The 27,776-nt window shown below is 45.6% G+C and overlaps 1 protein-coding gene across 1 annotated transcript; it reads left to right on the forward strand.

The window, feature by feature from the left end:
* Positions 1-11,219: 11,219 nt before the first annotated feature.
* On the forward strand, positions 11,220-26,028 carry MRAP (melanocortin 2 receptor accessory protein). Its single transcript, XM_086322341.1, has 3 exons — positions 11,220-11,985; positions 22,620-22,719; positions 25,499-26,028. Exons 1-3 carry the CDS (start codon positions 11,880-11,882, stop codon positions 25,704-25,706), a joined length of 414 nt encoding a protein of 137 aa, XP_086178467.1. The 5' UTR covers positions 11,220-11,879; the 3' UTR covers positions 25,707-26,028.
* The last annotated feature ends 1,748 nt before the right edge of the window (positions 26,029-27,776 follow it).

Here is a 27,776-nt window from a genome sequence, read left to right on the forward strand (position 1 = left end):
TGTTTCCTGATACTGAAGGCAACATTCTTTGTTCACACCACCTTCACAGATTCCCAATCAATAGGTGAGGATGGGCCTGAGAATTTGCTTAACAAGCTCCTGGGTGATGCAGATGCTGTCAGTAGAGGCACTTCCCCTTTTGCTGGGGTTTAGTTTGTCTGCCTAATTTCCTGGAAGTGGAGAAAGCCGGGGTTGCGCTTTTCTTTTGTGGATTGTTATTGCTCTAACCAGTACCCTGGAGAGGGCCCCAGATCACTCAGACTAGCACTGCAAGGACAGGCTGGAGAGGCGGTGTGGGCAGCAGCAGTGATGCTTAAAAGCGTGGAAGTGCCTCTGCTGTCTGGATCTGGGAGCCTCTCTTGTGGGTGGTTAGCCTTCCTCAGCTGCCCCGAAGCCGGCCTCTGACCTTAAAGCACCACAGATTAGGACAGGAAAGCCTGGTGGGGAATGGACCTGCATTATGGACAGCCTAGCAGCATGTCTGGGAAGAAAGTTACCCCCAAGCCCCTGGTCTGCTCTTAGAACTCTTTGAGTGTGTTCTAGGTCACTGCCCACTTTGCATGGTCAGATTAACTATTTACCCAAAAAAATTTACTTCCAATTTTATTGCCTCTGGGCACTAGCATTAAGGCAAAAGCTTTGGAGTCAAAAGCCTTGAGCTGAACTGCCCTTCCTGGAGGTATAATTGTGTAGGAAACTGGAAGGTTATACTTGCCTTCCCTGAGTCTAATTCTTCGTGGATTAAGTGAACTGGGTTGTTATGGGGGTCATGATATAATATGCATGAAAATATGTTAGCAGACTGTGCCCATGTTCATTAGCCTCCAAGTAGAAGAAAATGCTTTGAATATTCTAGGTTTTTATTTCACCCATAGAATGAATTGCCTTCCCTCCTCTGCTTCTTTTGTGGAGGCAGGCCTGGCTTCCCAGGACTACTATTTTCAAGCTCGGTATCTCTGGTACAAGTAAGTGGGTAGTAACCTTGGAGTTCAAAGGATAATCTCTTTGATTCAGACTTTAAGTTCCTATTCAGTTCAGTTCAGTTCAATCACTCAGCCGTGTCCGACTCTTTGAGACCCCATGGACTGCAGCATGCCAGGCTTCCATGTCCGTCACGAACTCCCAGAGTTTACTCAGACTCATGTCCATTGAGTCGGTGATGCCATCCAACCATCTCATCCTCTGTCGTTACCTTCTCCTCCTGCCTTCAATCTTTCCCAGCATCAGGGTCTTTTCCAGTGAATCAGTTCTTCCCATCAGGTGGCCAAAGTATTAGAGTTTCAGCTTCAGTATCAGTCCTTCCAGTGAACACCCAGGACTGATCTCCTTTAGTATGGACTGGTTGGATCTCCTTGCAGTCCGAGGGACTCTCAAGAGTCTTCTCCAACACCACAGTTCAAAAGCATCAATTCTTCGGCGCTCAGCTGTCTTCACAGTCCAACTCTCACATCCATACATGACCACATCAGGATGGAGAGTGAATCTGGAGGGACAAAGGGAAAGAAGCCCACCCACAGACCACCTTTGTCCCTGCCTAGGGGGCTTGGGAGGGCCATCCTCACCAAATATGTTCTAAGGGCATGGTAGGAAGCAAAATTCAGAATAAGGTTCTATTCTTGTGTGTGTGTGTGGTCGGAGGGAGGGCAGCTTAGTTTCCCAGTTCCCTGGCCAGGGATCAAACCCATGCCCCCTGTATTGGGAGCACGGAGTCTTAACCATTGGACCATCAGGGAAGCTCCAATAAGGTTTTCTCTTGATTCTATCCTTAAATCCACCTTTCTCCACATACCAGTTATTTGGGACTATCTGATTCAACCCTCATTTCTGGCTGAGTTCAAAAGTCTTGGTGTAATTAACAGAAAAAATACTAGTCTAATTGAATATCTATGGCTCACACTAGGGAAAGAGAAGAGACAAAGCATAACTCAGGGAAAGAAGGGACAGGAAAAATGGGAGAAGAAATGCATGAAATCCTGATAGTTTTTTGTTTTTTTCCCTTTTTTTTCTCCTCCTCCTCCTCCTACCTGGACCCTGATAGTTTTGATGGAAAAAATTTATGACTCTAGCAATTGGGAAAATCAGAAATTATTGGTGTCCACTTACAATCAGGGACTAGATGTTAATTGCATGCACTTCCTTACACATAGAGTGACAATAAGGAGTGATTACAGGTCCTTGGAGTCAGCCAGCTGGCCCCTTTAGTATATAGAGAGCTGGTTGCAGCTGCATTTCAAGGGTGTTTGGTCCAACTGCTACCGGTAGAGATGTCCGGGAACCAAATGTCACTTGCATTGCCCTCCCCAACCAGCTGTCACTGAGAGAAAGCCATGCTCCACACTCAGCCCCCAGGGACCTTCTGCCACAATCAGAGCCTCTTTAGGGATATAAAATACGCCATGGGAAAAGGGTAGGTAGATATTTATATCTGTGTTCCGGGGGTGAAACAGTAACTGTAGCGATATGCTGCACCTTCTAAAAAGTCGTCAGAGGCAAGACATTCTTTAAATAGTTCTGTTTCCCTCTCCTAGTTAATGTGAGGAATCACGATTTCCCGGTCTTTAACAGAGATGTTTAATTCTCATGCAAGTTAAAAAAGAATAAGGAGACGGACTTGTGATTTTTCAGCAAAAGCATGTGTTTGAGCTGGAAAAGAACCACAGAGATGCTTCATCCGCACGTCTTACTCTGCAAATAGATGAGCTGAGATTCAGTTTGGATCAGAAGTCATGGCTCAGGTTAGTGGAAGAGACTGGTGGACATCCGGGCTATGACAGGTCCAGCGTTGTTCTCCTTTTCTTGGGAACACTGTTTCGCCTCCCCCACTCCAACAGTGTGGCTGCAGAGGGGCTCCCCATCTTGAAGGTCTCACCCTACTCTTGACCTATCCCAGAGGCGGGCTCACATCAGTCTTAGCCACCACCTTCCTGGCCACACAGACTGGTTCGAGATGAGCCAGGTGTCCAAAGGAGAGCCTGTCCAAGTCCATTCCTGGAATGCTTCAGGTCAAAGCTTGGGAGAGAATCTGCCCACCCCTTCCTCTTGAATCATGAGCCCAGAACTGTCATCAGTCAGGTATCCAGCTCTGTGGAATAGCCTGCATGACTCTGATCCTCAGGGAGAAGCAAGATGTGAGGCAGAGATCGAGAGTAACAGCAGTACCTCAGTTATCCCTGTTCCCAGTTCTGTGGGCACCCCTCTCAACGTGCTCCCAGTAAACCCCGCTGGTGTTTAAGCTAGTTAGAATCAAGTGTCTGTCACTAACTCCCAAGGGTCCTAAAATACAGATTCCAATCTAGAACCTCAGTTTCTTGCTCCTAAATACAGTGGTCATACCACTACACCAAATTGTTGAAATATAACACCATACATTTGATAAAGTCTGATGCTGCTGCTGCTGCTGCTGCTAAGTCGCTTCAGTCGTGTCCAACTCTGTGCGACCCCATAGACAGTCTACCCACTCCAGTATTCTGGCCTGGAGAATTCCATGGACTGTACAGTCCCTGGGGTCGCAAAAAGTGGGACATGACTGAGTGACTTTCACTTTCTTTTCACTTTTCACATTTGATAATGCCTTGAGGCATTCAAGCTATAATCTCTCAAGGGGGCTAACTCTGGAGAATGACAATATAAGGGAAGAATATATTTCCAGTATACAATTCTAAAGTCAGTCTCTTGCTTTCTTTCCAAGCACTCTTTTGTTTCCCCCAGTTCTTTTCTTTTCTTTTTTTTTTTTTGGTATATAACCAGAGGAAGGTCTTGGGAAATAGTTTTTATTATAAACTGCATCAAACCTACCAAACATCTAAACGCAACACAGACTGATCCAAAAGTGAAGATTGTGACTCCTGGATCTGGAATAATATGGCAGAGTCCTAAAGTATCACAGTATGGCTTATGTATCTTTCAAGAGATTTGAGGCAATGTTGCATCTATGGTAGAAGGACTGGAAGGTAACATTAAAGAAAATTCACATTGAAGAAAATATAGTAAAATAACTAAGAAATATAAAAGGTGAGGAAAAAATAAGAGGCATAAGCAATCAATGCAAGAGACCCAATATCTGACTAACAGGCAGTCCAAACACACAGGAGAGACAAAATGAAGGAGAACAAATAATCAAAAGAATAGCAACCCACTCCAGTATTCTTGCCAGGAGAATCCCATGGACAAAGGAGCCTGGTGGGCTACAGTCCATAGGGTCACAAATAGTTGGATGCGACTGAAACAACTTAACACACACTCACACACAATAATACAATTTCTCAGCTAAACATGTGACTCTTTAGATGGAAAGGATATACCAACTGCCCAGCCAAAGAACAAAATAATCTCACATTATGACTTAGCATTGTAAAATATCCGAACTTCAACCTTCAGAAAAGATTCCAAAGTTTCAAAGAAAAGAAAAAGGTGCAAGAATCAGAGTGGCTTTAGACTCCTCATCAACAGCTCAATTTCAGAAGCTGGAGAAGTTCAAAATTTAGAGGGCAAGTAATTTTCAGGTTGGAATCGCTTATCACTGTAATCTTGATCCATGTATAGTGGACATTTTTAGACATAACTGAACTTTTATTATCTTTTAATCATTTTTATTTACTTATTTTCTATTTTGGGCTGCACTGGGTCTTCATTACTTTGTGTGGGCTTTCTCTAGTTTCTACGAGTGTGAACTACTCTTCCTTGCAATGTGTGATCATCTCACTGCAATGGGTTCTCTTATTGTGGAGCAGAAGCTCTAGAGTGAGCGGGCTTCAGTAGCTGCAGCTCGCAGGCTCTAGAGCGTGGACGCAGGAGCAGCGGCACAGGGGTTTACTTGCTCCATGGCATGTGGGATCTTCCTGGGCCAGGGATGGAACCCGAGTCCCCGGCATTGGCAGGTGGATTCTTATCCACTGCGCCACCAGGGAAGTTCAACTGAACTTTTAAAATGTATCTTGAACATATCCTTTCTTATTCAAATATGTGCTGCAACAAGGAATGTGGCATGCATCAGATCAGATCAGATCAGTTGCTCAGTCGTGTCCGACTCTTTGCGACCCCATGAATCGCAGCACGCCAGGCCTCCCTGTCCATCACCAACTCCCGGAGTTCACTCAGACTCATGTCCATCACAGTTAAAGAAAAGCAAATATTTAATGTTTTTAATATATTCTCTACCACACTCATTTTTTGACTGCACTGAAAACAAATACCTCAGCTATCAGATTGATAAAATTCAAAAGTTCGACACCGTAATTTGTTGCCCAGACTATTGTGCAGGAAAGCAGGCAGTTTCCTACCCAGTAAGAATACAGACTTTATAAGCTCTGTAGAAAGGAATTTGTCTACAAATATACCTTAGTTTGTAATATTCTATTTTGGAATCATGTAAATATAATAATAAATATTACATAACCATAAAACTAAATATTTAAAAAGTGATCTCTACATATTGAAATATCTAATATATTTAATGGTGGCATAACTTCATAGGTAGAACTATTTTAAGTGACTTTAAAACATGAAGTTGAGGGAATTCCCCGATGACCCAGTGGTCAGGACTTGGCACTTTCATGCTGGGGCCCCTGGCTTGATCTCTGTTTGGGAAATTGAAATCCCAAAAGCCACTCAGTATGACCAAAATAAATAAATAAATAAATTTGACTATATATATTTTGATGGAGATACTCTAAGGACCAAAAAAAAACCCCAAAACAAGAAGCAAAAACAAATAAAACAAACAAAAATCCCTGCTTCCTCACAAAAGATCGTAAATTGTTTTCAGTAATCATGTTCTTATTGATATTGATATTATTATTCTAAGGGCTTCCCTCATAGTTCAGTTGGTAAAGAGTCTGCCTGCAATGCAGGAGACCCCAGTTTGATTCCTGGATCGAAGGAAATGGCAACCCACTCCAGTATTCTTGCCTGGAGAATCGCATGGACAGAGGAGCCTGGTGGGCTACAGTCCATGGCGTCGCAAGAGTCAGACACGGCTGAGCGATTAAGCACACATTATTCTGAGACTGTGTATGCATTGTGTATTAAGTATTACTTGGGGAGAATAGGATTTTAAGTTTTGGGAAAAAGAGATGCAGCTACGGAAGTTAAGCTTAAGGAAAGCCTCTGTGGTGATGATTTTGAATTTAAAAGTATCAGTATGAGAAAAGGGCTTCCCAGGTGGCGCTAGTGGTAAAGAACCCACCTGCCAATGCAGGAGCCACAAGAAATGAAGGTTTGATCCCTGGGTTGGGAAGATCCCCTGGAAGAGGGAATGGCAACTCACTTCAGTATTCGTTCCTGGAGAAGGCCATGGACAGAGGAACCTGGCAGGCTATGGTCTATATGGTCACAAAGAGTCGGAGACAACTAAAGCGACTTAGCACATATGAGAAAAAGGGGAAAAAAATTAAAATAGAAAAAAAAATGTATCAGTATGAACTCATGATTTTTTTTTTTTTTTTTGCTTTAAAGAATAAACAATTCCTATCTCTCTAGGTTGAACAGGCCTTAACACTAACCAACTCAGTAGCAATTAACACCTTTAACATCCAGATTATGATAGCTGAATATTTCCCACTAAAAAACCAGTAGTCCTTGGAGAAATGGCTGAATCCTCGATCTGGGATAAAAAAATCTACAAAATGAGCCTGGAACATCTTGTCTTCCAAAAAGCAAAAAAGCTATAGAACCCAAACAAAGCAAACTTCCAATATAACCAACATGAGGAGGCTCTCACTCTCCAAATAGGAGGTAAACTGTGCCTTGGTAAAGACAGTAGCTGTAACGGATGGGACACACAAGAAGGCTTCATTGCACACGCTCAAAACAAACAAAACCTCTCACTGTTCACTGCTGAAGGATGCTAGAAAGCCCAACTATTATTTTGAAAACTGGCAAATAGAAGAAGTAAATCAACATTTATCCCACCTTGATATGAACTGTATTTGAGGTAACCAGATAGTTCATAAACAAAGATATTTTTCCTTTTTTGGTTTGTTTATTTAGAAGGATGGTAGCTAATAAGTGAAAAAGAAATGATAGAATAAGGAAATCACGATTTTTATTTTTCAGAGGACATAGGTTCCATCCCTGGTTAGGGAACTAAAATCCTGTAAGCCTTGTGGGCACACACAAAAAAGAGAAATTATCATTTTTACTATATTTAATGGATCTTCCCTGGTGGCTCAGACGGTAAAGCGGTCTTCCTACAATGCGGGAGACCTGAGTTCAATCACTGGGTTGGGAAGATCTCCTGGAGAAGGAAATGCAACCCACTCCAGTATTCTTGCCTGGAAAATCCCATGGAAGGAGGAACCAGGTAGGCTACAATCCATGGGATCGCAAAGAGTTGGACACGACTGAGCACTTTCACTTTTCAATGGATCTCAACAATGAATATCACTGGTTGATAATATTGCACAGAAAAGACACAACCAGACATTATGTGTCTCCTGAAGGTAGGACACCACAACACCGATGAGGTATTCTTGTCAATAAAAAATTGAACCTAAATCTGATCCAGCCTCTAGGTCTAACTTCACTTTCCAGGAAATGCAGGGAATGGGGAACATGACTAACACAACGTGGGCTCTAACTGGCAGACTCTTCAGAGTCGATAACTCTTTTCCCCAACAAAGAAATTCCAAATTTTAAAAAAAGTAGGAGGAAGACGGAGCCTACAAATTTAACAAAACTTGAGACTCATTTCAACCAACGGCAACACATGCAACTCATTTCCTCCTGATTTGAACAAATAACTGTAAAAGAAATTATGAGGCAAACTGGAAAAATTATAGTGTTGACTGGATGTTTGATGGAATTAACTATTTTTAGGTGGGATAACAGTACCACGGTTTTACTTTAAAAATTTTTTTTCCTTTAGAGATACATACTGAAATATTTACAGATGAAATGATGTATTAGAATTTGCTACACAATAGTCCAGAATGAGGGGAGTGAATGGAGCTACAGATGCCAAGTTACTTAAGACTTGATGGTTGTTGAAGTTGTGATGATTCCATGGAGTTTTAAAATACTATTCTTGCTGCTTTTGCAAAAGTTTAAAATTGCCTATGATAAAAAATAATTTAAGTCATGAAAATTTTGAATTTTCTCTGTTATATACCCATGCTTGTTAAATATTAAAAAGTAACTTTTTACCAAAAATCTTTGACAACAATGGATACCCCAGAGAGAGGCACTGTGTTTAAGGATTTGTATACCCACAACACTGTTTGCCCCATGTGGCAGGCTGAATAATAGTCCCCCGCCTCCAATATCTACATCTAATCCCTGGAACCCGTGAATATGACTTCATATGGCAAAAAGAGACTTTGCAGATATAACTGAACTCCGGATTCTGGATGGAGAGATTTCCTGGATTGTCTGGGTGGTCAAAATGGCGTGGGTACCTTCATAGGTAGGAAGAGAGAGAGTTGATGCAGAAAAAGAAGGTGACGTGACAACGGAAAGGTCTAAGGGAAACACATGACAAGGAATGAGGACAGGGACTTCTCGGGGGGTCCAGAGGCTAAGTTTCCACACTCCCAATGCAGGGGGCCAGGTCCGACCCCACACACCACACCTAACAGTTAGGCACACCACAGGGTGCTGCGGCTAAGACCTGGTGCAGCCAAATAAATAGATATTAAATATATATATATATATATATATATTTTTTTTTTTTTAAAGGAAAGAGGACAGCCTCCAGAAGCTGGAAAAGGCAAGGACACAGATTTCTCCACAGGGTGACCAGAAGGAAACAGTCTTGGCTACATCTTGATTTTAGCCCCAGAACTCATTATGAATTTCTGACTTCCAGGAGTGTAAGATAATTGTTATTATTTTTCAGTCACTAAGTCATGCCTGACTCTGGGACCACATGGACTGCAGCACGCCAGGCTCCCCTGTCCTTCACTATCTCCCAGAGTTTGCTCAAACTCGCGTCCATCGAGATGCCATCCAACCATCTCATCCTCTGTTGTCCCTTCTCCTCCCACCTTCAATCTCTCCCAGCATCAGGGTCTTTTCCAATGAGTCAACTCTTCGCATCAGGTGGCCAAAGTATTGGAGTTTCAGCTTCAGCATCAGTCCTTCCAATGAACACCCACGACTGATTTCCTTTAGGATGGACTGGTTGGATCTCCTTGCAGCCCAAGGGACTCTCAAGAGTCTTCTCCAACTCCACAGTTCAGCCCCAGAACTCATTTTGAATTTCTGACTTCCAGGACTGTAAGATAGTAAATCTATGTTATTTTAAGCCACTAAGTCTGTGGTAATTTGTCATGGCAACCACATAACATGACTGCATACCAGTCTGCAAGTTCAAGGTGTCCTGGGCAGAGCATGGAGGCTGTCCTACCTGGCTGTTATCCCTCTAAAAGAGGCTTCCAATCCCCGAGCAGAGTATTGTGAGAATCGCAGGAAACACAGAGCAGAGCAGCCAGCTCAGGCACTGCTCAGCCAGTGTTTGCTCTCCCCTTTCTTCTCTTCACCTTCTGCCCTGTACTCGGTCTGCGGCCACAAGGCTAGCTAACAAGTGTGCGCATCTCCTGTAAAAGAAAACACGGAAGGAAAGACAACTTTACCTTCGAGTTTGGGTTTATAAATTAAAGTGAGAAGAAAAGCAAGGCCAACTGTCAAGGTCTTGGAGGTCTTTGTTAATAGGAACATGTCATTGTTATCTCAGAGAGCTGACCTTGATGGGAGTATTAGTTCTTACTTATGTCAAAGGAGAAAACACGCTTTAAATCTGTTTTCCTAGCAGGCAAATTCCATGGGGTTTTTAAAAGTCAAGATGATTACCAGAGCAATCAATGAATTCATTTGAACAATCGGTGTTTTGTCTGAAGTGAAAATTTCAAGCTGATGAAATTAAAGTGTGTTCAATTGGAAAATGTATCAAGGAAGGGAGGGAGGGAGGGATGGAGGAAGGAGAAAGAGGGGGAAAGGGGAGGGGGTAGAGGGCAGGGAAGGAGGGAAGGCTGATGTTACTCTGCGTCAACATGACTGCGTCACCAGAAGCCCAGATATCTCATTAAACAGTGTCTCTGGGTGTGTCTGTGAGAGTTTTTCACATTGCTATGCTATGCTATGCTAAGTCACTTCAGTCATGTCCGACTCTGTGTGACCCCATAGATGGCAGCCCACCAGGCTTCCCCGTCCCTTGGATTCTCCAGGCAAGAACACTGGAGTGGGTTGCTGTTTCCTTCTCCAATGCATGAAAGTGAAAAGTGAAAGTGAAGTCGCTCAGCCGTGTCCGACTCTTAGCAACCCCATGGACTGCAGCCTACCAGGCTCCTCCGTCCATGGGATTTTCCAGGCAAGAGTACTGGAGTGGGGTGCCATTGATGTATGGCAAAAACCATCACAATATTGTAAAGCAATTATCCTTTAATTCAGTTCAGTTCAGCTCAGTCGCTCAGTTGTGTCCGACTCTGCGACCCCATGGACTGTTGCATGCCAGGCCTCCCTGTCTATCACCAACTCCCAGAGCTTACTCAAACTCATGTCCATTGAGTCGGTGATGCCATCCAACCATCTCATCCTCTGTCGTCCCCTTCTCCTCCTGCTCTCAATCTTTCCCAGCATCAGGGTCTTTTCAAATGAGCCAGTTCTTCCCATCAGGTGGCCAACGTGTTGGAGTTTCAGCTTCAGCATCAGTCCTTCCAATGAATATTCAGGACTGATTTCCTAGACCAGACTGGTTGGATCTCCTTGCAGTCCAAGAGACTCTCAAGAGTCTTCTCCAACACCACAGTTCAAAAGCATCAATTCTTTGGTGCTCAGCATTCTTTATAGTCCAACTCTCACATCCATACATGACCACTGGAAAAACCATAGCTTTGACCACATGGACCTTTGTAGGTGGCCTGAATTTATCTGGGTTCACTGCCTACACCATCAATGCCCAGCTTTCCTCTGGCACTGTAGACTTGAGTCAAGAAGACTAGAAAGTCAGGATCTTGGAGGGAAAGTCCCCGTGACAGTGTGTGTTTTGACTTCATCACTAATTCTCAAAAGCTAAATTTTAGGGAGCTTATCACATTTAGTCCTGCTCATTTCCAGTACTTGGAATGCTCCTCTTGCTTGTATCTCTGCTCTTAGAAAAGTGAGTGTACAACTTGGAGTCAGGCCCTGACCAAATGAATCCTTGTCGAGTCTGTCATCAGCCAAGGACTGGTGAACCCTGGGGCCCTGTTTCCCAAGAACACAATCCATGCGGGTTCTTGACCTGGAAAACAGTTTCCCCAGTCTGAACAGAGGCAGCTGACTGCTTGGTTCTTGGAAGCGCACATGAAAGCTGGGACGTGCACCCCCTTGGAGCAGGGTGTTCTTTGGGTTTAATGAAGTGGTGATGTGTCCATGACAGAGGTTGCAAGTTCAAGGCTGACATCATTCAGGTTCCACCCTCAGATAAGAAATCTAGGCCAGTGATTTGCTGGTTGCTTAACGGTACCAAGAGCTGCCTTAATGCAAGTCAAGCCTGGCAATGCCAGGCTCTTGATTTGGTTCAATTAATTATTTAGGGCCCAAAGTGGTTGCCCTTTCTAGTCCTAGTCCACATCTTATCTTTCGAGGGTCCTGGAGGGAATCTGTTTTCTTGTCTGGATGCTGAGGGCCAACCAGCACTTGCACAGGGACCTCAGGCTCCCGCCTCGTACTCTGTTTGTTTTGGAGCTGCATCAAGCCAGGCAGGATAGATTGCTCTACTTGAACTCTAAAGATGTCAGGCACACCCCCCGACCTTCCTCCCAGCCCCACAGCTCTGATAAGTGAGGAGGCCTTGAGTTCAGAGACCCACAGACATACTTGGATGATTTTACACAAATCAGCGGGGCCATCTCCTGGGCGAGCTCGGAGCAGCTCCGGAAGGGCCACCGGGCAGCAACGCAGGCATGGCCAACAGAACCAACATCTCTGCCCCGTACTACAGCTACGAATACTACCTGGACTACTTGGACCTCATGCCCGTGGATGAGAAGAAGCTGAGAGCCAATAAACGTGAGTCCTGAACTGGGGAAGCCGGCCGATCAGAGGCCGGGGGTTGGCGCAAATGGCTTTTCTCCATTCACTTATGAATCCCGGGATATCACGAGAAAGCCAGAATGGGACTCTGAACTCACAGACAGAAGGGAATGGAGGGTGTATCTATTATCTTCTGTAATAAGTTGAAAACTAGCCTCTTGAGAAACTAAGCCACTTTGGGGGCAGACTACACTGGTAAGACAGATTTCTCGATAGAGTTATGTTTGTCTAGGGCTCCAATAACTAGATGAGTTTCTTCAAACTGTAGATTTCGAGTTTTCTGTTGTCTCCATGTAGATGTGGGAGAGAGCTACTGTGTTCACTTCTAAGATGTGTGACTAATTCTTATTAAAAATAACCAGCTTCATCTTCATGGTCTCAGGAAGGACCACCAGACAAGTTAACAGCTTTTTCTTCATCTTAATCTGCCCAGTCTTTATCTCTGAAGTAACTCGGTAGTTTCTCAATAATCTTCTCTGATTATTCCAGTTACTCAGACCAGATAACAAGTCAGATGAGGAAATAAGCATAAAAAACAAAACGAAAACAAAGTTCCGGGAACCCATCCTTTCTGCCTATCCTGAAGTCCCTCAGGTTTCAGGAACTTCACTACAATTACACATAATGTCTGTCAAAAATAAATGCGTCCTTAGAAAGAACACAATGCTTCCCATATGAAAAGAAACAGTCTGTTACAAACCAGCTCAAAACTGAAATTCACATCACTGGTATTATTTAATAAAAGGAGGCAGAGCCCTGGCAGGGTCCTTGGGGAAAGTTCTATAGAATGTCTGGTCAGGAAGTGTTCTGTTTCCTGTGTCACATCCACCTTCCAGAAGTGAAGGACTTCTGTTTCATGTTTGCTGAGGACTTCCTGTATTCCTGACACTGTAGCAAAACTTTTGGGGGGACAATAGATTTGGTGTGTTTTCTGATACAAGCTATATACCCATGAAATGAAAATGCAGTTTCTTCACATGTAACTCACAATATGGAAGACATAGAGTAATAGGGAGAAAATGGCAGATTTGAAATAAAAGCCCACTCACAGATATTATCAAAAGTTCAGAACTTCAAGATCCATGCTGACCTGGACAACATACAGATGTGCATTCAGGAAGGACTTTTTAAAATGAGCACAAATTAAATAAAATTCTGGCTCAGCTTCTGACACCTCACTCATCACCTGGGCTCCAAAGTTGATCCCCGCTGCTTTGTGTTGGGGGGCTGTTTGCAACTTCAGGAGCTTAGAACACACGATCTCAATCTTCGCCCCTGCCCATTACCCACAGGTAACTTACATTTCTGGGGAAAATGGCTGGTGTTCTCTAAATTGTGTGTGAGGTTTGAGATGTTCTTTTTTTTTTTTTTTTTTGCACTTTGAACTAGAGTCGGACATTTACAACCTGGGGAACTAGATATGAGGTCAAATAAGTTCTTCCTCAAATTCCCGAACGCAATAACAATTATTTCAGTAAGGAATCTTGCCAGAGAGACCAGTCACTGTCCCCACCCTGGACAACCTAGATATTGAGGACTTTTGACACTCACAGGGAGAGGCCAGGCTCTGTGTCCCTCCTATGAAAAGTAAGTATCAATTGGTATTTTTATAGAAAGTATTCAAGTTATACATCTTAGGGGACTGGCTAAATAGCTCATTCATATCTGCATACAGAGTATAGAAAACATGATATCTACAATTTGAAGAAACCTACCCAGCTTACTGGAACTCCAAACAAATACATTAAACTCTATTAAGAAATACATTTTAAGGGAATTCCCTGGTGGTCTAGTGGTTGGAACTGGGTGCTTTCACTGCCCAGGGTCCAGGGTTCAATTCCTGGTCAGGGTTATAATAAGATCCCACAAGCCATGTGGTATGGCCAAAAATAAACAAACAAACAAATAAAAAAGTTTTAAGTCTCATTTATTGAGAAAAAAGGAAATCCATCTTAAAAGAATATTTTGTCTCAAAAGTATCTTAGAAAGATACAGTGTATCACAAAAGTGTCTTAGAAAGTTAATTCTAAATTTATCACAAAGGCTGCCAAATACCATTTTATACCCAAGTCCTAGGTATCAGGAATCTTTGACATCCACAGAGAGAGGTGCTTTTTCTGGGCTCCTTTACTCCTGTTTGTGTCTCACATATCCCAGGCTTCATGTCCTGATTTTTATTTCTATTGTCTCTGGGAAAGAAATTTGGGGCTAGGCAAAACTCCATCCCCCGCTGGGGTGTTTGCACCTTGAATAGGTTAATTGTCTAGTTTTTGTTGTTTTTTCCTGGGTGACCAGCCATGGACCAGTGACTCTGTCGAGTCTAGGTACATGGACTCTAAGCCTGTTGGCTGTAATTCACATCTTAACTCTGCCACTTACTAGCTCTGTGTCTTGGGTAAGTAAGCTGGTGAGCCCAGGCCAGATTCAGGAGGAGGGAATTAGATGGGTTCTAGTGCAAGAAGGGTTAAAAATGGGAGGCAGAGGACTTCCCTGGAGGTCCAGTGGCTCAGACCTTGTGCTTCCAGGGCAGGGGGCAGGGGTTCACTCCCTGGGGAACTCAGATGCTGCATGCCGTGTGGCACAGCCAAAAATAAGCAAAACAACAAACTGGAGGCAGTCTTTTCAGTTCACCATAAACAAGAAAAATATGGCAGATGGCAAGATGTGCTCCAAAGAAAAGTCAAATGGGAAAGGTGGCTAGGAGAGCGGGGACCCAAGGGTGGAAGGCGGCTGGTGAAGGCCTAACCTGTGGCCTGTGCAGAGCTGAGAGATTAAGTCTTGACGATGTCTTGGGAAGGAACCTTTTAGGAACACCAAGGGCCAAGGCTCTGAAGCAGAGGAGTGCCTGGTATATTCCAGGAATGACAAAGAGACTGCAGTGACTATTCCTTATATTTTGGGGAGCTACTTTTGAAAACTATCTTTTTCTCTTAAAATGGAAACCACCTTATTATTTCATAAGTCCACACAACCCATCCATCAACAGGAAAAAAAAAGAAATACGAGCTGCTGCTGCTGCTGCTATGTCGCTTCAGTCGCGTCTGACTCTGTGCGACCCCATAGACGGCAGGCCACCAGGCACCCCCACCCCGTCCCTGGGATTCTCCAGGCAAGAAGACTGGAGTGGGTTGCCATTTCCTTCTTCAAAGCATGAAAGTGAAAAATGAAAGTGAGGTCGCTCAGTCGTGTCCGACTCTTAGTGACCCCATGGACTGTATATAGTCACTAGCAGTCTGTTAATGAAAGAAAGGAATGTCTTAAAACTCAGAATGGCACGAGGCCCCTCACCCATAAGATTCATTTTGGGATAATCTTGGCACCAAATGGTTCAACCTGGGCCATAAAATGATTAACTTGAATCTTGAAGAAGGGCAGACCACCATACAAATAGCTTCATTTACATAGATTAGGGGAACAATATCTGAGTATAACATACTGGTTTGTCAAGTAGGTTCTGAGCCAAGAGGCGGAACCGACTTGGAGACAGAGTCTGGGGTAAATGCATAGTACATTAGCATAGCTTAAGACAAACATTTCCATAAGAAAAAGGCCTTGGTTATCTCTAGGTTTGAGAATAGTTAACTTCAGGCGAAACCAGGTGTCCTTATGGCAACACAGTATTTTAAGAGAAACCTCCTTTTAAATTTGTATAGAGAAGGAAAAAATATCGCTAGTTTGTTTCCTCCTGCCGCTTAAGAGAGATAAAAATGTCTGACACTTGCAGGCTATTTCCTCCCTTTGGAGACCCCTGGCCTTCCTGCCTGTTACCCTCTCACTCTGTTACTTGGGTTTGAAGGTAGAGAAAGGTAGGTGTGAGTCCAGGTGAGCTTGGACAGAGGTCAGCCACAGAAGGCAGGTGACCTCCGTTGCTGACAAATGCAACTTTCTCTCCTTGCCAGTTTCTCTGGGTTGGATCTCCATCCCAGTCAAACAAATCACAAACCGTCACGCCCCAGGTCTGTGCACATGAAGGACAGAAGGATGCCAGGAATGCTTTAGGGGGAGACAGAGAGGCAAAGCTCTCCCTCAGACCACCTCACTAGAAGGTCCCCTGGGGCAGCGGGTTGGCATGGTGAAGGCCAGATTGGGTTTGACTTATGTCAAGTTGAGAAAAAGACAAAAATAGAAGAAAAAAGTACCCAAGTTCATGTGTTAACCTAACAAGCAGGAAGGATTTTAAGATTTTTGTGTTCATGCCCAGATGGTGGAATTTATTCCATCATGGTTGGACGGATAATTGGAAAGATCTCGGGATGCAGACACATTTTTATGAGCCTTCAACGCTGAGTTGAAGGCTGTGGGTTGCCCTTCCTCAGGGAAGGCTTGAAATCTGGCGTGTGATTCTGTTACAGGGACTTCACAAAGACTGTCACCCCTGTGATTTTCAGACATGGCTTCTGTTTCATGGAAATGTTAAGAATCTCCCTAATACTGTCAAAAAGTTGGAAAACAGAAATCTGTCTCCTGAGACCCTGCCTGAACAAACGGATTCCACATTTGATTCTGTTCCTTTTTCAGAGGCTAAGCTCTGGAGAAAAAAAAGACAATCTCATATTCCCATCTTACAGTGACAATACAGATAATGTTAATACAGTGAGTCTCCAAATACTGGTTGAATGCTCCCTTGCAGGGAGTGTGGAGGCGGACTGATTTCCCTTGGGTAGTGCCTGGCCTTACCTGGTATTATTTACCTCTTAGGTCAGTATGTCTTCTTCCTTTAATTACCAGTTAGAAAAAATTTGTCATAGCCCACACTGACTTCTGCTGAGGCACTGCCTCTGGCAGCTTCAATAATAAGGCAGTCTGTTCATCTGCTTCTCCAACAGCTGGGAGAAGAAGAACAAAAACACATCACTAACCAATCTCTTCTGAACAATCACTAGCCAATTTCTTCTGAACACAGTGAATAGACTTTAGGGTAAAGATTGATTTCTATAAATCTTCTCTCCTGGTCAGAGCAATCAAGTTCAAGTTATTGTGGCTGTTCAGTCACTCAGTCGTGTCCAACTCTTTGCGACCCCATGGACTTCAGCATGCCAGGTTTCCCTGTCCTTCACCATTTCCCAGAGTTTGCTCAAACTCACGTCCATTGAGTCGATGATGCTATTCATCTCTTTCAGTCAGGTTACAACTTGTTCTTTTTTCCTGGTTGTACTGGGTCTTCATTGTGGCACTTAGTTGCAGCATGCAACTGGGCTTCTCTTGTTGAGGATCACGGGCTCTAGAGCACCCAGGCTCTCTAGTTCCGGTGGGCTTAGTAGTCCTGCAAGTATGTGGGGTCTTAGTTCCCCAACCAGGGATCCAATGCACATCCCTTGCATTGAAAGGTGGATCCTTAACCACTGGACCACCAGGGAAGTCCCACAACTTTTATTATGATGTCTAAGCCTTCTGCAGATGGTCAGTTCCATGGGTGCGATGTAAGCAGTGAAAGCGATTTTTAAACAAAGATTGAGAATGTGATCTTGGAACAAATTTCCCATCAAGCTAGCCTCGTGTGGAGCTGTCATACTTGAATGAGTCCGTCATTCCTCAAAACCTGCTTGGTACTCGTTCTTTGGAACTGACTTTGGTGGCCCTGACACATTCTATGAAATGTCCACAGTGATACATTATGTATTTCTTTGGAAGGTGGATTTGCTTCTGGGAAACAGTTTAGAATCACCCATAAACCAATCAGGTGAATGAAATTAAGTGATTGGTACCATTTGGGTATTGAAAATAAGATATGATCTCAAGAAAAAAAAAAGGATATGATCTCATAAAGTGGCAAGATTGGTGTGTGTGTGTGTGTGTGTGTGTGTGTGTATCCTTGAAGGTAATTCCAAAAGTATAATTTATAAATGTTTGATCAATATAGGTATTTTAGAAAATTTACCTAACTCTACAGTAGAGAGGGCTTCCCTCGGAGCTCAGTCGGTAAAGAATCTGCCTGCCATGCAGGAGACCTGAGTTCAATTCCTGGGTCAAGAAGATCCCCTGGAGAAGGAAATGGCAACCCACTCCAGTATTCTTGCCTGGAGAATTCCATGGACAGAGGAGCCCGGCAGGCTCTAGTCCGCGGTGTCTGAAGAGTCTGACACGACTTAGCAACCAAACCACCACCACCACCACAGTAGAGAGAGGATGATTATTTTGAAAGTCAGCATTTATTTGGAATTGTCAGTTTTGGTATGTTCATTTAAGAAGTCATTTATTGATTTTTGTCCAGATTCAGTGGAGAAAATTGGTTACATTAATGGAATACCAGATAAAACAGACTGATTTCTCTCTCATGTAAAAGTTTTCAGGGCAGGGTGGTAGGTCAGCTCCATGAAGTCTTCAAGGACTGGCTTTGTTTCAGCTCACACCTCTGCCATCCCTGGGATGTGTCCTCACCATCATGTTCCAATCCTGGCTATAGCCATCACATCCATGTTCTGGGCAGCAAAACGGAGTAAGGGGATACAAAGGGATGCATGTGTTAGAAATCTAGCCATCTCCGCAGGATTCCTAGAAGCCGGCTTGCAAATGCTCCATTCACATCTCATTGGCCAGAACCTTGTCACATGACCATACTAACTGAAAGGGAGGCTGGGAAATATAGTCTTTATCTCAGGCAGCCATGTGCCTAGCTACAGGAGGAGTTCTATTACTATGGAAGCAGGTGAAGGATTGACAAGAACAATTACCTTTACTCATAGCTTACGTTTTAGGGAGCTTGAAGGAAGCAGCGACATCACTTGCCACAAAACAGTCTTAACAGAAATAATGATTTTAATTCTGTGTACAGATCATTTCACAACCATTAAATGAGGAAATCCTGCCATGGGCATTACATATGCATGTTATTTAATTTGCATAACAGCCTATATAACACACGCTATTATCCCCATTTAACTGATGAGGAAACAGATTTAGAGATGTAAAAATCTCAGATGGCTTGAGATCACAAAGCTTGGAAATAGTCAAGTCAGAATTTGAACTCAAAATTGACCTCCTCCAGGGTCTAGGCTCTTAACCCCATTTTTATCCCCCAGGAAGGGAAAAATCTTGCTGTTAACTTTCTCCTGGGACTCTAGAGAAGAGGGAAGGGAAGAGGAGTTTTCCATGACTGAACCAGTTTCATTGTCAAGCCAGTCTGGTGCTCCTTGTTGTAAAGACAAACTCAACGGTTGTTTAAACTGTTCCCACCCTGGAGAATGACAGCTCTTGTCCTTGTAACAAAATGTTCTTTCCAAGCACTTAGGCTGACCCTTCAGGAGGAAGAGGGAAAAACCCTATTTTCTTGGCTGCCTTTTTCAAAAGCACATGATGAAAGAGAACACCGTGCAGGAAACGGCTGGTGTCTGCTGTTCGCTCTTTTGGTCTGACAAAATTAAAATTTCACTTCTCGGAAGACTCTGTGTTCTGGAAGAGGTATCATCTCATTTCCTGCTCAGCATCTGGAGATAATGACCAAGGGCTAGGACAGACAGAGTGAGCCTGGGAAAGGGGAAAGGGCGTCTCAACTGCTCAGTTTCTGATGATGTTTTCTTTGAGGCTCTGATGGAACTTATCTAGGTACCAAAGATCTCAAATCCTGCATTGTTTTTTTTTTTTTTTTCCTTAATGAAAGAAGAAGAGCATTAGTGTCTGCAGAAATCTGAAACTTCCTTAAACATTAGAACTCCCAAACCAAATTTTCTGAGAACATATATACTCTTATACTCTGAGGGTTAGACAATAAATTGTGACTCTTTAGGACAGAGTTGAATTAAAGCAGGTTCTGGGGAATAATACACAGTGAACAGGCAAGGAACACTTCGAAAGTCAGAGGCTTCTTTTGATTGACATATACACACTACTATACATAAAATGGAAAACTAATAAAGACCTACTGTATACAGCACAAGGAAATCTACTCAATACTCTGTAATGGCCTATATAGGAAAAGAATTTAAGAAACAGTGTATATCGTGTCTGACTCTTTGCGACACCATGGACTGTAGCCCGCCAGGCTCCTCTGTCCTTGGAATTCTCCAGACAAGAATACTAGAGTGTATAGCCGTTCCCTTTTCCAGGAGATCTTCCCAACCCAGGGACTGAACCCAGGTCTCCTGCATTGCAGGCGGATTCTTCACCAGCTGAGCCACCAGGGAAGCCATGTGTATATGTATGTATGTATATAAGTGTATATATATATATAGAGAGAGAGAGAGAGAGAGCGCGATGACTCACTTTGCTGTACACCTGAAACTAACACATTTGGCTATGTTAGGAGCTTGCTTTGTTTGGGTTTTTATAGCTTTTTTGCTTTCTGGAAGACAAGATGTTCCAGGCTCATTTTGTAGATTTCTTATCCCAGATCGTGGATGTTTAAAAATTAAAAAAAAAAGCTTAGTACAGACAGCAGCAACCTCATTTCCTGTTTCCCAGGAGCCCGTACATCCCCTTTAACAGTGTGATGCTGCAGGGCAGGCCAGCCATTTCTCAGATCAGGGACAGAAAGCAGAGAGGGTGTGAGTCAGCCTGAGGGGCTCTGCTGTCCTTGCCTCCCTGCAGTGTGAGTGCCAACTTGCTGATACATTTCAAGGTGGTGGAGTCCATGAGGCCTTTTGCCAATACCGCATCTTTTCCTTGTTACCTGTTTTTGACACTTTTAGGATTTAAAATCAACTCATAAGATTTTAGTTTCTCCCTCTAGCTGTCTTGGGTCATAGAGGCAGAGGCAACAATTTTACTCAATGACAACTATTTACCCCATACATCTCTAATCATTTATCCATTCAGTTAGTTATTTGTTCATTTATTTATCTATTTATTAGCACTTTTTAACCTGAATACATCACGGAAATCTTGTTTGTTTGAACAGGAGGCAGGGCAGGACTAGTGCTGGTGGTTGTAGCAGGAGTGTCGAGGAGGATGCTGGTGGACAGATGCAGAACCCTAAAGGGGGTCAGCGATTTCTGGTGGGCAAGGTTGGCCTCCTTGGGATCCTTAACAGCCCCCAGCAAAGCCTGACTTGCATAAGCGCTTACTACATGCCTGTTGATTACCGTCCTTCAGTGGCTTTCTTGGGTCATACACGTAGGTGCCTAGCATATCTCAGTCTGGGGCATCTTGTCCTGGGGGCAAGAGTGTGTCTGGGATAAGATACTTGCAGACACTAATTATGAACCCAGTATGCTTCCCTGGTGGCTCAGTGGTAAAGAATCTGCCCACAATGCAGATGTGGGCTTGATCCCTGGGTCAGGAAGATCCTCTGGAGAAGGCCCATGGACAGAGGATCCTGGTGGGTTACAGTCCATGGGGTCACACAGAGTTGGACGCGACTTAGCTACTAAAACAATAACTCTGTGCCCAGAGCCATAGAAACAAACAAGAGAAACAAACACATTCCTACAGTTCCCTAGCAACTTGCTGAATGTTTTGACCCAGAGCCCTGGATAAAGGTACCTCCAAACGGCCAGGTTCCACCAGGTTCTACCAGGGCCCCGAAGAGGCTGAGCATCTTTCCTGATTTTCCTGCGTGTTTTCACCTCCAGCCACTGATACAGCCAGAGTGGTGGCTGCAATGGTGCTTTTTCCTCCCGCCACAGCTCCCCAGCTGGCCCTGTGCCCCAAAAAGAGAGGGACCATGTCTTTTCACCTCCCGCAGCCTGGCCGGGCAGCCTTGGGTGACATCTCCACAGCCTGGCCCTCCCCGGAGCAGGTTAGGAGCATTTTCTGGTGCATATCATTTTTCTAAGTCTCTGATCTTGGGGTCTTTGAAGCGGTCCACAACTGAGCTGATCGCAGAAGGCTCTTGGTAGGGGCTGCAGTCCTCACAGGAGAGAGGAGGCTGTCATGCCACATGAAATTGCTTACAGCACTTTCTTCTCCTTCCTGGGAGGAAGGAAGAGGGGAAAACCCACTCTGAGCAACAAAAGCAGCCAAAAAAATCAAGTCCGGGGTCGGGGGGGGTGGTGGTGGCGTGGGAACCCAGTTTCATTTACTGTTTTCCCCTCAGTCATCACCCTAAACTGACCCAGTGACTAGTCTCTCTGGGAAAAAAGCCAAGTCCCTGCTGCCTCTTTCTTTCCCAAGGTTATCAGTATTATTTAATTGTTATTATTATTTTGGCTGTGCTGGGTCTTCGCTGTGGCGCAACGCTCTCTACTTCTGGAGCAGGCTTGGCTGCCCTGTGGCACGTGGGATCTTAGTTCCCTGCCCAGGGATTGTACCCATATACCCTGCATTGGGTGTGGCTAGTGGTAAAGAACTGCCCGCCAAGGCAGGAGACCTATGAAACAGGTTCGATCTCTGGGTTGGGAAGATCCCCTGGAGGAGGGCATGGCACCCCACTCCAGCATCCTTGCCTGGAGAATCCCCACAGACAGAGGAGCCAGAAGGGCACAGTCTATGGGGTCACACAGAGTCAGACACGACCGAAGCGACTCAGCACACAGGGATGTACACGGTGCACTGGAATGCAGATTCTTAACCACTGGACCACCAGGGAAGTCCCTCAAGGTGCTTATTGACGGGAAAATCTTCTCACTGGCCACTTACTGAGAAGGGTCTCTCCCAGAGCCCCAGTTCCGCAGCACGTGGGGACCGTGGGGCACGTGAGCTCACACTGACGTCGACGTGTATGTCCCCACCCACAGATTCGATCGTCATCGCCTTCTGGGTGAGCCTGGCAGCTTTCGTGGTTTTTCTCTTCCTCATCCTTCTCTACATGTCCTGGTCAGGCTCTCCACAGACAAGGTAAGGACGGGGGTGTGTGGCTAAACAGGGGGCCACTATGTCTTTGGCCATGAAAAGGAATAAAGCCTTTTGATTCGTGCTACCTGGATGAACCTCAGAAACATTGTGCTACGTGAAGGAAGCCAGACACGAAAGGCCACACACTGTGTGACTCCGTTGATGTGAAATGTGGCAGAAGAGACAAACTCATAGACAGAAGATTTAGTGGTTGCCCAGGGCTGGGGAGAAGCAAAGGAAGGTGACTGCTCAGGGGTAGGGGGTTTCTTTCAACGATCGTGGTAATGGTCTCACTGCTCAGGGAACATACTAAAGATGGCTGGATTTTACATTTTAGCTTCGTTATGTATAGAACATACCTCTATTAAGCTGCTGCAGATAATGAAGCCAAGGTGACCCTGTGCCAATCAGGTCACCAGTTCACCAGGAAAGTGAAGACCCTCATCTACGGCCACCTTCTGTTGTCAGATGCCTACTGTGTACCTCTGTGGTTCAACTGGAGGCAACCCACGCGTTCCAAGCAGTAATTAGAGCTGAGCTCATTAGACGTTCACTCTCCTGTGTTCATGCAGTTGGCCTCCCACACTCAATTTTCCTCTGGCTTAATCCACCCAAGACAGCCACCGCTGTCCTAAGAATGATGCTTCCAAGGGGCTCTATACCACCGGTCTCCCTGCCATAGCTGATGGGACCAGGGATGGGCAACTAACCCAGAGAGGGTGACTGAGGGCTAGCCATTGCCCTTGGAAATGTGTGGCCTGGCAGGACAATAGCTGGGCTCAGGAGGCACTGGCGTGTCCAGAGGAAGACCTGGGGGGCGGGGGTGGGGGCGGAGGGCTGGGCCCCTATTCTGGACCAAGTCGTGGGGAGTGGGAACCAGGAGTCGGCACAGGAAGCTGGGGGCAGGGACAGGTGAGCAGAGCTGTTCTGAGAGGAAGGGAAAAGGAGTCTCCAAGCCTCTGAGGGAACCAGAGGGCAGCCCCTGTGCCTGGGGGTGGGGTGGGGGCTCACGGCCAGACTCCTGAGGCTCTGAAGATGCATAGGCTTGCCTCGGTGGGGGTGGGGGGGGCTCTATTTCTTCTAGCCCCTCCGCCACCCGCCCAGCCACAGTGTCTCACCCACCAGGTCTTTCAGGGCCCCTCGGTCGCAAGTGGGAGGCGTGGGAGGTGGGGACCAGGTCTGGAGCAGCGAGGAGACCTAGTCCTTCAGCTTTCAGAGCTTACACTGAAGCTAAGCAGGGCAGTGAGGAGACCTAGTCCTTCAGCTTTCAGAGCTTACACTGAAGCTAAGCAGGTCCTCACCCTCAAGAGACATCTTGACAAACCAGCCGAAGAAATTGCCTCTGTCTTCTACTCTTCTGAGGTGACCTGGAGCCAGCCCTGTGCTAAGGACCGCCAGCTCCTGTCCCAGCAGAAGGTTGCAAGGTCCAGTGGGCACGTGGGGGTCTCTCCCATCTCCTGAGCTACTGTTCCCCGCTCCCCACCCCTGACCGGCCACGTGGCTTGCTAAACAAAACACTCTCCAGGGACTTCGTGACAGACAAGGAATGCTCCCTGTTGTAGCCATGCATTCCCAGAAAAAAACTCACTCAGAAGGACAATGCAGATAGTGGAGTGCAGTTTATTATACCCGCGGGCCCAAGGCAGAGTCTCCTCTTAGCCAAGGAGCCCGGTCAGTTTTTGTGAAAACTTTATATACCTTAAGTGTACGTGCCCAAACCCACTTCCCCAAATTCCCTGAAACTAGACTGAACAAAGGAAAAGAAAGATACAATCAAAGTTAACCTGTGATTCATATGCCTTAAGCCTAGGTAGTTAACAGTGGACAATTATCAATAGGCCTGTGGTCATACCCCAATAAGCATAATAGAATGTATGATTCTATTCAGTTACACAGATAATTAGGGTATTCTTTTAGGCGATGGAGAGCCCTGGGGCTCTTCCTTCCAGGGGCCTGGTTTCCCATAGATACTGAGCATATAGCTCAAAGTCCACAGTCAGGCCCACGATGGGAGTCCTGCTTTCAAGATAGAGCCTGTTCTGTTTCCTCCTTCACTCGGGGAGGGCCAAGGGGTCCTAAGTTAGATTTGAGAAAGAGAATAGTGAGTTGCTTCCCAAAGAGGCATTCTTCCCATGCTGAAACAAAACAAAAACTATTTAACAAAAAAGATCATGCTAGTGTCGTCTGAGGCCCTCTGGAAGGTGGCAGTGCTTCCCTGTGCGTCCCTTCCTGACCCTCTTTATTCACGTTACAGTTGTAACCACGTGTGGCCCAGTTCTCTAGCTTAGACACCTATCAATTCATGGTCTCCTCTCACCCTGATGCCACGAGGCAGTTGTTACTGTCATCCCATTTCACTGATGGAACCGAAGGCAGGCGGACTGCCCACTGCCACGGCACCTCAAGGGCAGGAGGGTCCATCCAGGGAGAACGTGTCTCTGGCTGAGACACAAGACGAGCTGCACTAAACCACATGGGTGGACGGAAGATCGACCAGATCCCCCTCCATCTCCCTGCCTCCCAGCTGTGAATGGACACACCAGGTCGGAGGGAAAGTCCCAAGGTCAAGGTTACCATTGAGCACTTCTCTCTTCTATTTCTCCACCGACGTAACCTCGGTGAGCCAAGCTGACCCCCACCCCACCCCCGGGCCTGCTCCCCTGGCAGAGGGGCTCTGGCCTGGGGAGAACCTCCTCCTTAGGCTTTGGCCAGGCAGGAAGTCCCCAGGAAGGACCCTTCCTTTGGCGGCTTGGACGTCTTCTCCTATCTGCTCTGTCCACAGGAACGCCACTCAGCAGCCCCCAACATGTTCCTGGAATCTTGGCCTCAACCTCCCGCTCTGCATCTGGAGGCAACCCAGCACCCCAGGGCCCCACCGAGCTCAGTCGAGGAACCAGACGCCGGAGCATCCCGGCTGTCCAGCGGCTACAACGAGAGAGCCCCTCAACCTCAGCGCCCCAGGGACCATCCTGCTCTCCTCTGGGAACTAGCCCTTGGTGGGGACCCACAGGGCACCAGCTGACGTCAGCAACACGCCCAGTGAGCCTCCCCTGCAGACAGAACCTCTCGATGGGAGCACCAACACCCCAAACCCAGGTGCCCTCTGAAAGCCTGTTTACGTAGCAAGATGGGCAAGTGGGTCAAGAATGACTCCACCAGAGGGCATGTGTATGCATTTATCCTGGGCTGGCAGCCAGGCCCAGCCAACCGAGGGAAATAGGCACAAATACTGCTCATTTTTATTTAGTGCACTCACTGCTTATGCTTGCGTTGAGGACAGAAAAATAAAATACATATGAATGAAGATGAAAATATATTTACTAATCTTTACTATGTCACCTTTTAGTTTCAGCTACTACTTCTGCAATATTCTTTTTATAAATGACTCTCAGTTCACATGGCTGATCTGTACCTTTTTTAGGGCACCCGTGAAGGGCCTGCCAGGTTCCCCTCCACCCCTCCACAGCGCCTGCCCAGCCAGGCTCGCTGACTGTGGTCAAGGGACCCAAGCCACACCTCCATGCAGCCGGGTCCAGCAGGCAGGGCCTGAGCCCAACTGGCAGGAGGGTCCCGTGCTGGGTGTAACTTCATGTGACCTGAGACCCCCGAAGGACCTAGTTCTCTAGGGCCTGAGCTTCCTCCGGGCAAATTGTCTGGAGCCAGCATCACACCATGAAGCCCACAAACCTCACCCCACCCCATCTCATGTGACTAAAAAATATTTCTGCCAGGTTAGGGCCAGGCTTGGCCAGCCAGACCCAGGGGCAGTGGGTTAGAAGGGAAGATGGGGGAAGGGACAATGATGGGCTCCAGAGATACACAGAGGGAGAAAGGACCACATGGCCTTTCCAACTTAAATCTAAACATAGCGTTCTGGCTTCAGAATATCCTAAGAACACCACTGTGGGCATTTTGTAGGGGAAGGAACAGGAGAAGTGAACACTCCTTGCCTTCTAGATGATCAGCCCAACTTGTAGGAAGGGGATAAATGCACAGAGCATTACTCCTGTCTCGGTAAGAACCTTCAGTCAGTCAGTCAGTTCAGTTGCTCAGTCATGTCTGACTCTTTGCGACCCCATGAACAGAAGCACACCAGGCCTCCCTGTCCATCACCAACTCCTGGAGTCCAGCCAAACCCATGTCCATTGAGTCGGTGATGCCATCCAACCATCTCATCCTCTGTCGTCCCCTTCTCCTCCTGCCCTCAATCCCTCCCAGCATCAGGGTCTTTCCCAATGAGTCAGCTCTTCCCATCAGGTGGCCAAAGTATTGGAGTTTCAGCTTCAACATTAGTCCTTCCAATGAACACCCAGGACTGACTTCCTTTAGGATGGACTGGTTGGATCTCCTTGCTGTTCAAGGGACTGTCAAGAGTCTTCTCCAATACCACAGTTCAAAAGTATCAATTCTTCGGCGCTCAGCTTTTTCTTTATAGTCCAAATCTCACATCCATACATGACCACTTGAAAAACCATAGCCTTGACTAGACAGACCTTTGTTGACAAAGTAATGTCTCTCTGCTTTTCAATATGCTGTCTAGGTTGGTCATAACTTTCCTTCCAAGGAGTAAATGTCTTCTAATTTCATGGCTGCAGTCACCATCTACAGTGATTTTGGAGGCAAGAAAAATAAAGTCAGCCACTGTTTCCACTGTTTCCCCATCGATTTCCCATGAAGTGATGGGATCGGATGCCATGATCTTAGTTTTTCTGAATGTTGAGTTTTAAGCCAACTTTTTCACTCTGCTCTTTCACTTTCATCAAGAGGCTCTTTAGTTCTTCTTCACCTTCTGCCATAAGGGTGGTGTCATCTGCATATCCGAGGTTATTGATATTTCTCCTGGCAATCTTGATTCCAGCTTGTGCTTCCTCCAGCCCAGCATTTCTCATGATGTACTCTGCATATAAGTTAAATGAGCAGGGTAACAATATACAGCCTTGATGAACTCCTTTTCCTATTTGGAACCAGTCTGTTGTTCCATGTCCAGTTCTAACTGTTGCTTCCTGACCTGCATACAGGTTTGTCAAGAGGCAGGTCAGGTGGTCTGGTGTTCCCCCCTT

Source organism: Bos grunniens, chromosome 1 (genome assembly GCF_055505025.1).
Source record: "Bos grunniens cultivar Pamir isolate PY7600 chromosome 1, Bosgru_T2T1.0, whole genome shotgun sequence".
NCBI classification, from domain to species: domain Eukaryota; kingdom Metazoa; phylum Chordata; class Mammalia; order Artiodactyla; family Bovidae; genus Bos; species Bos grunniens.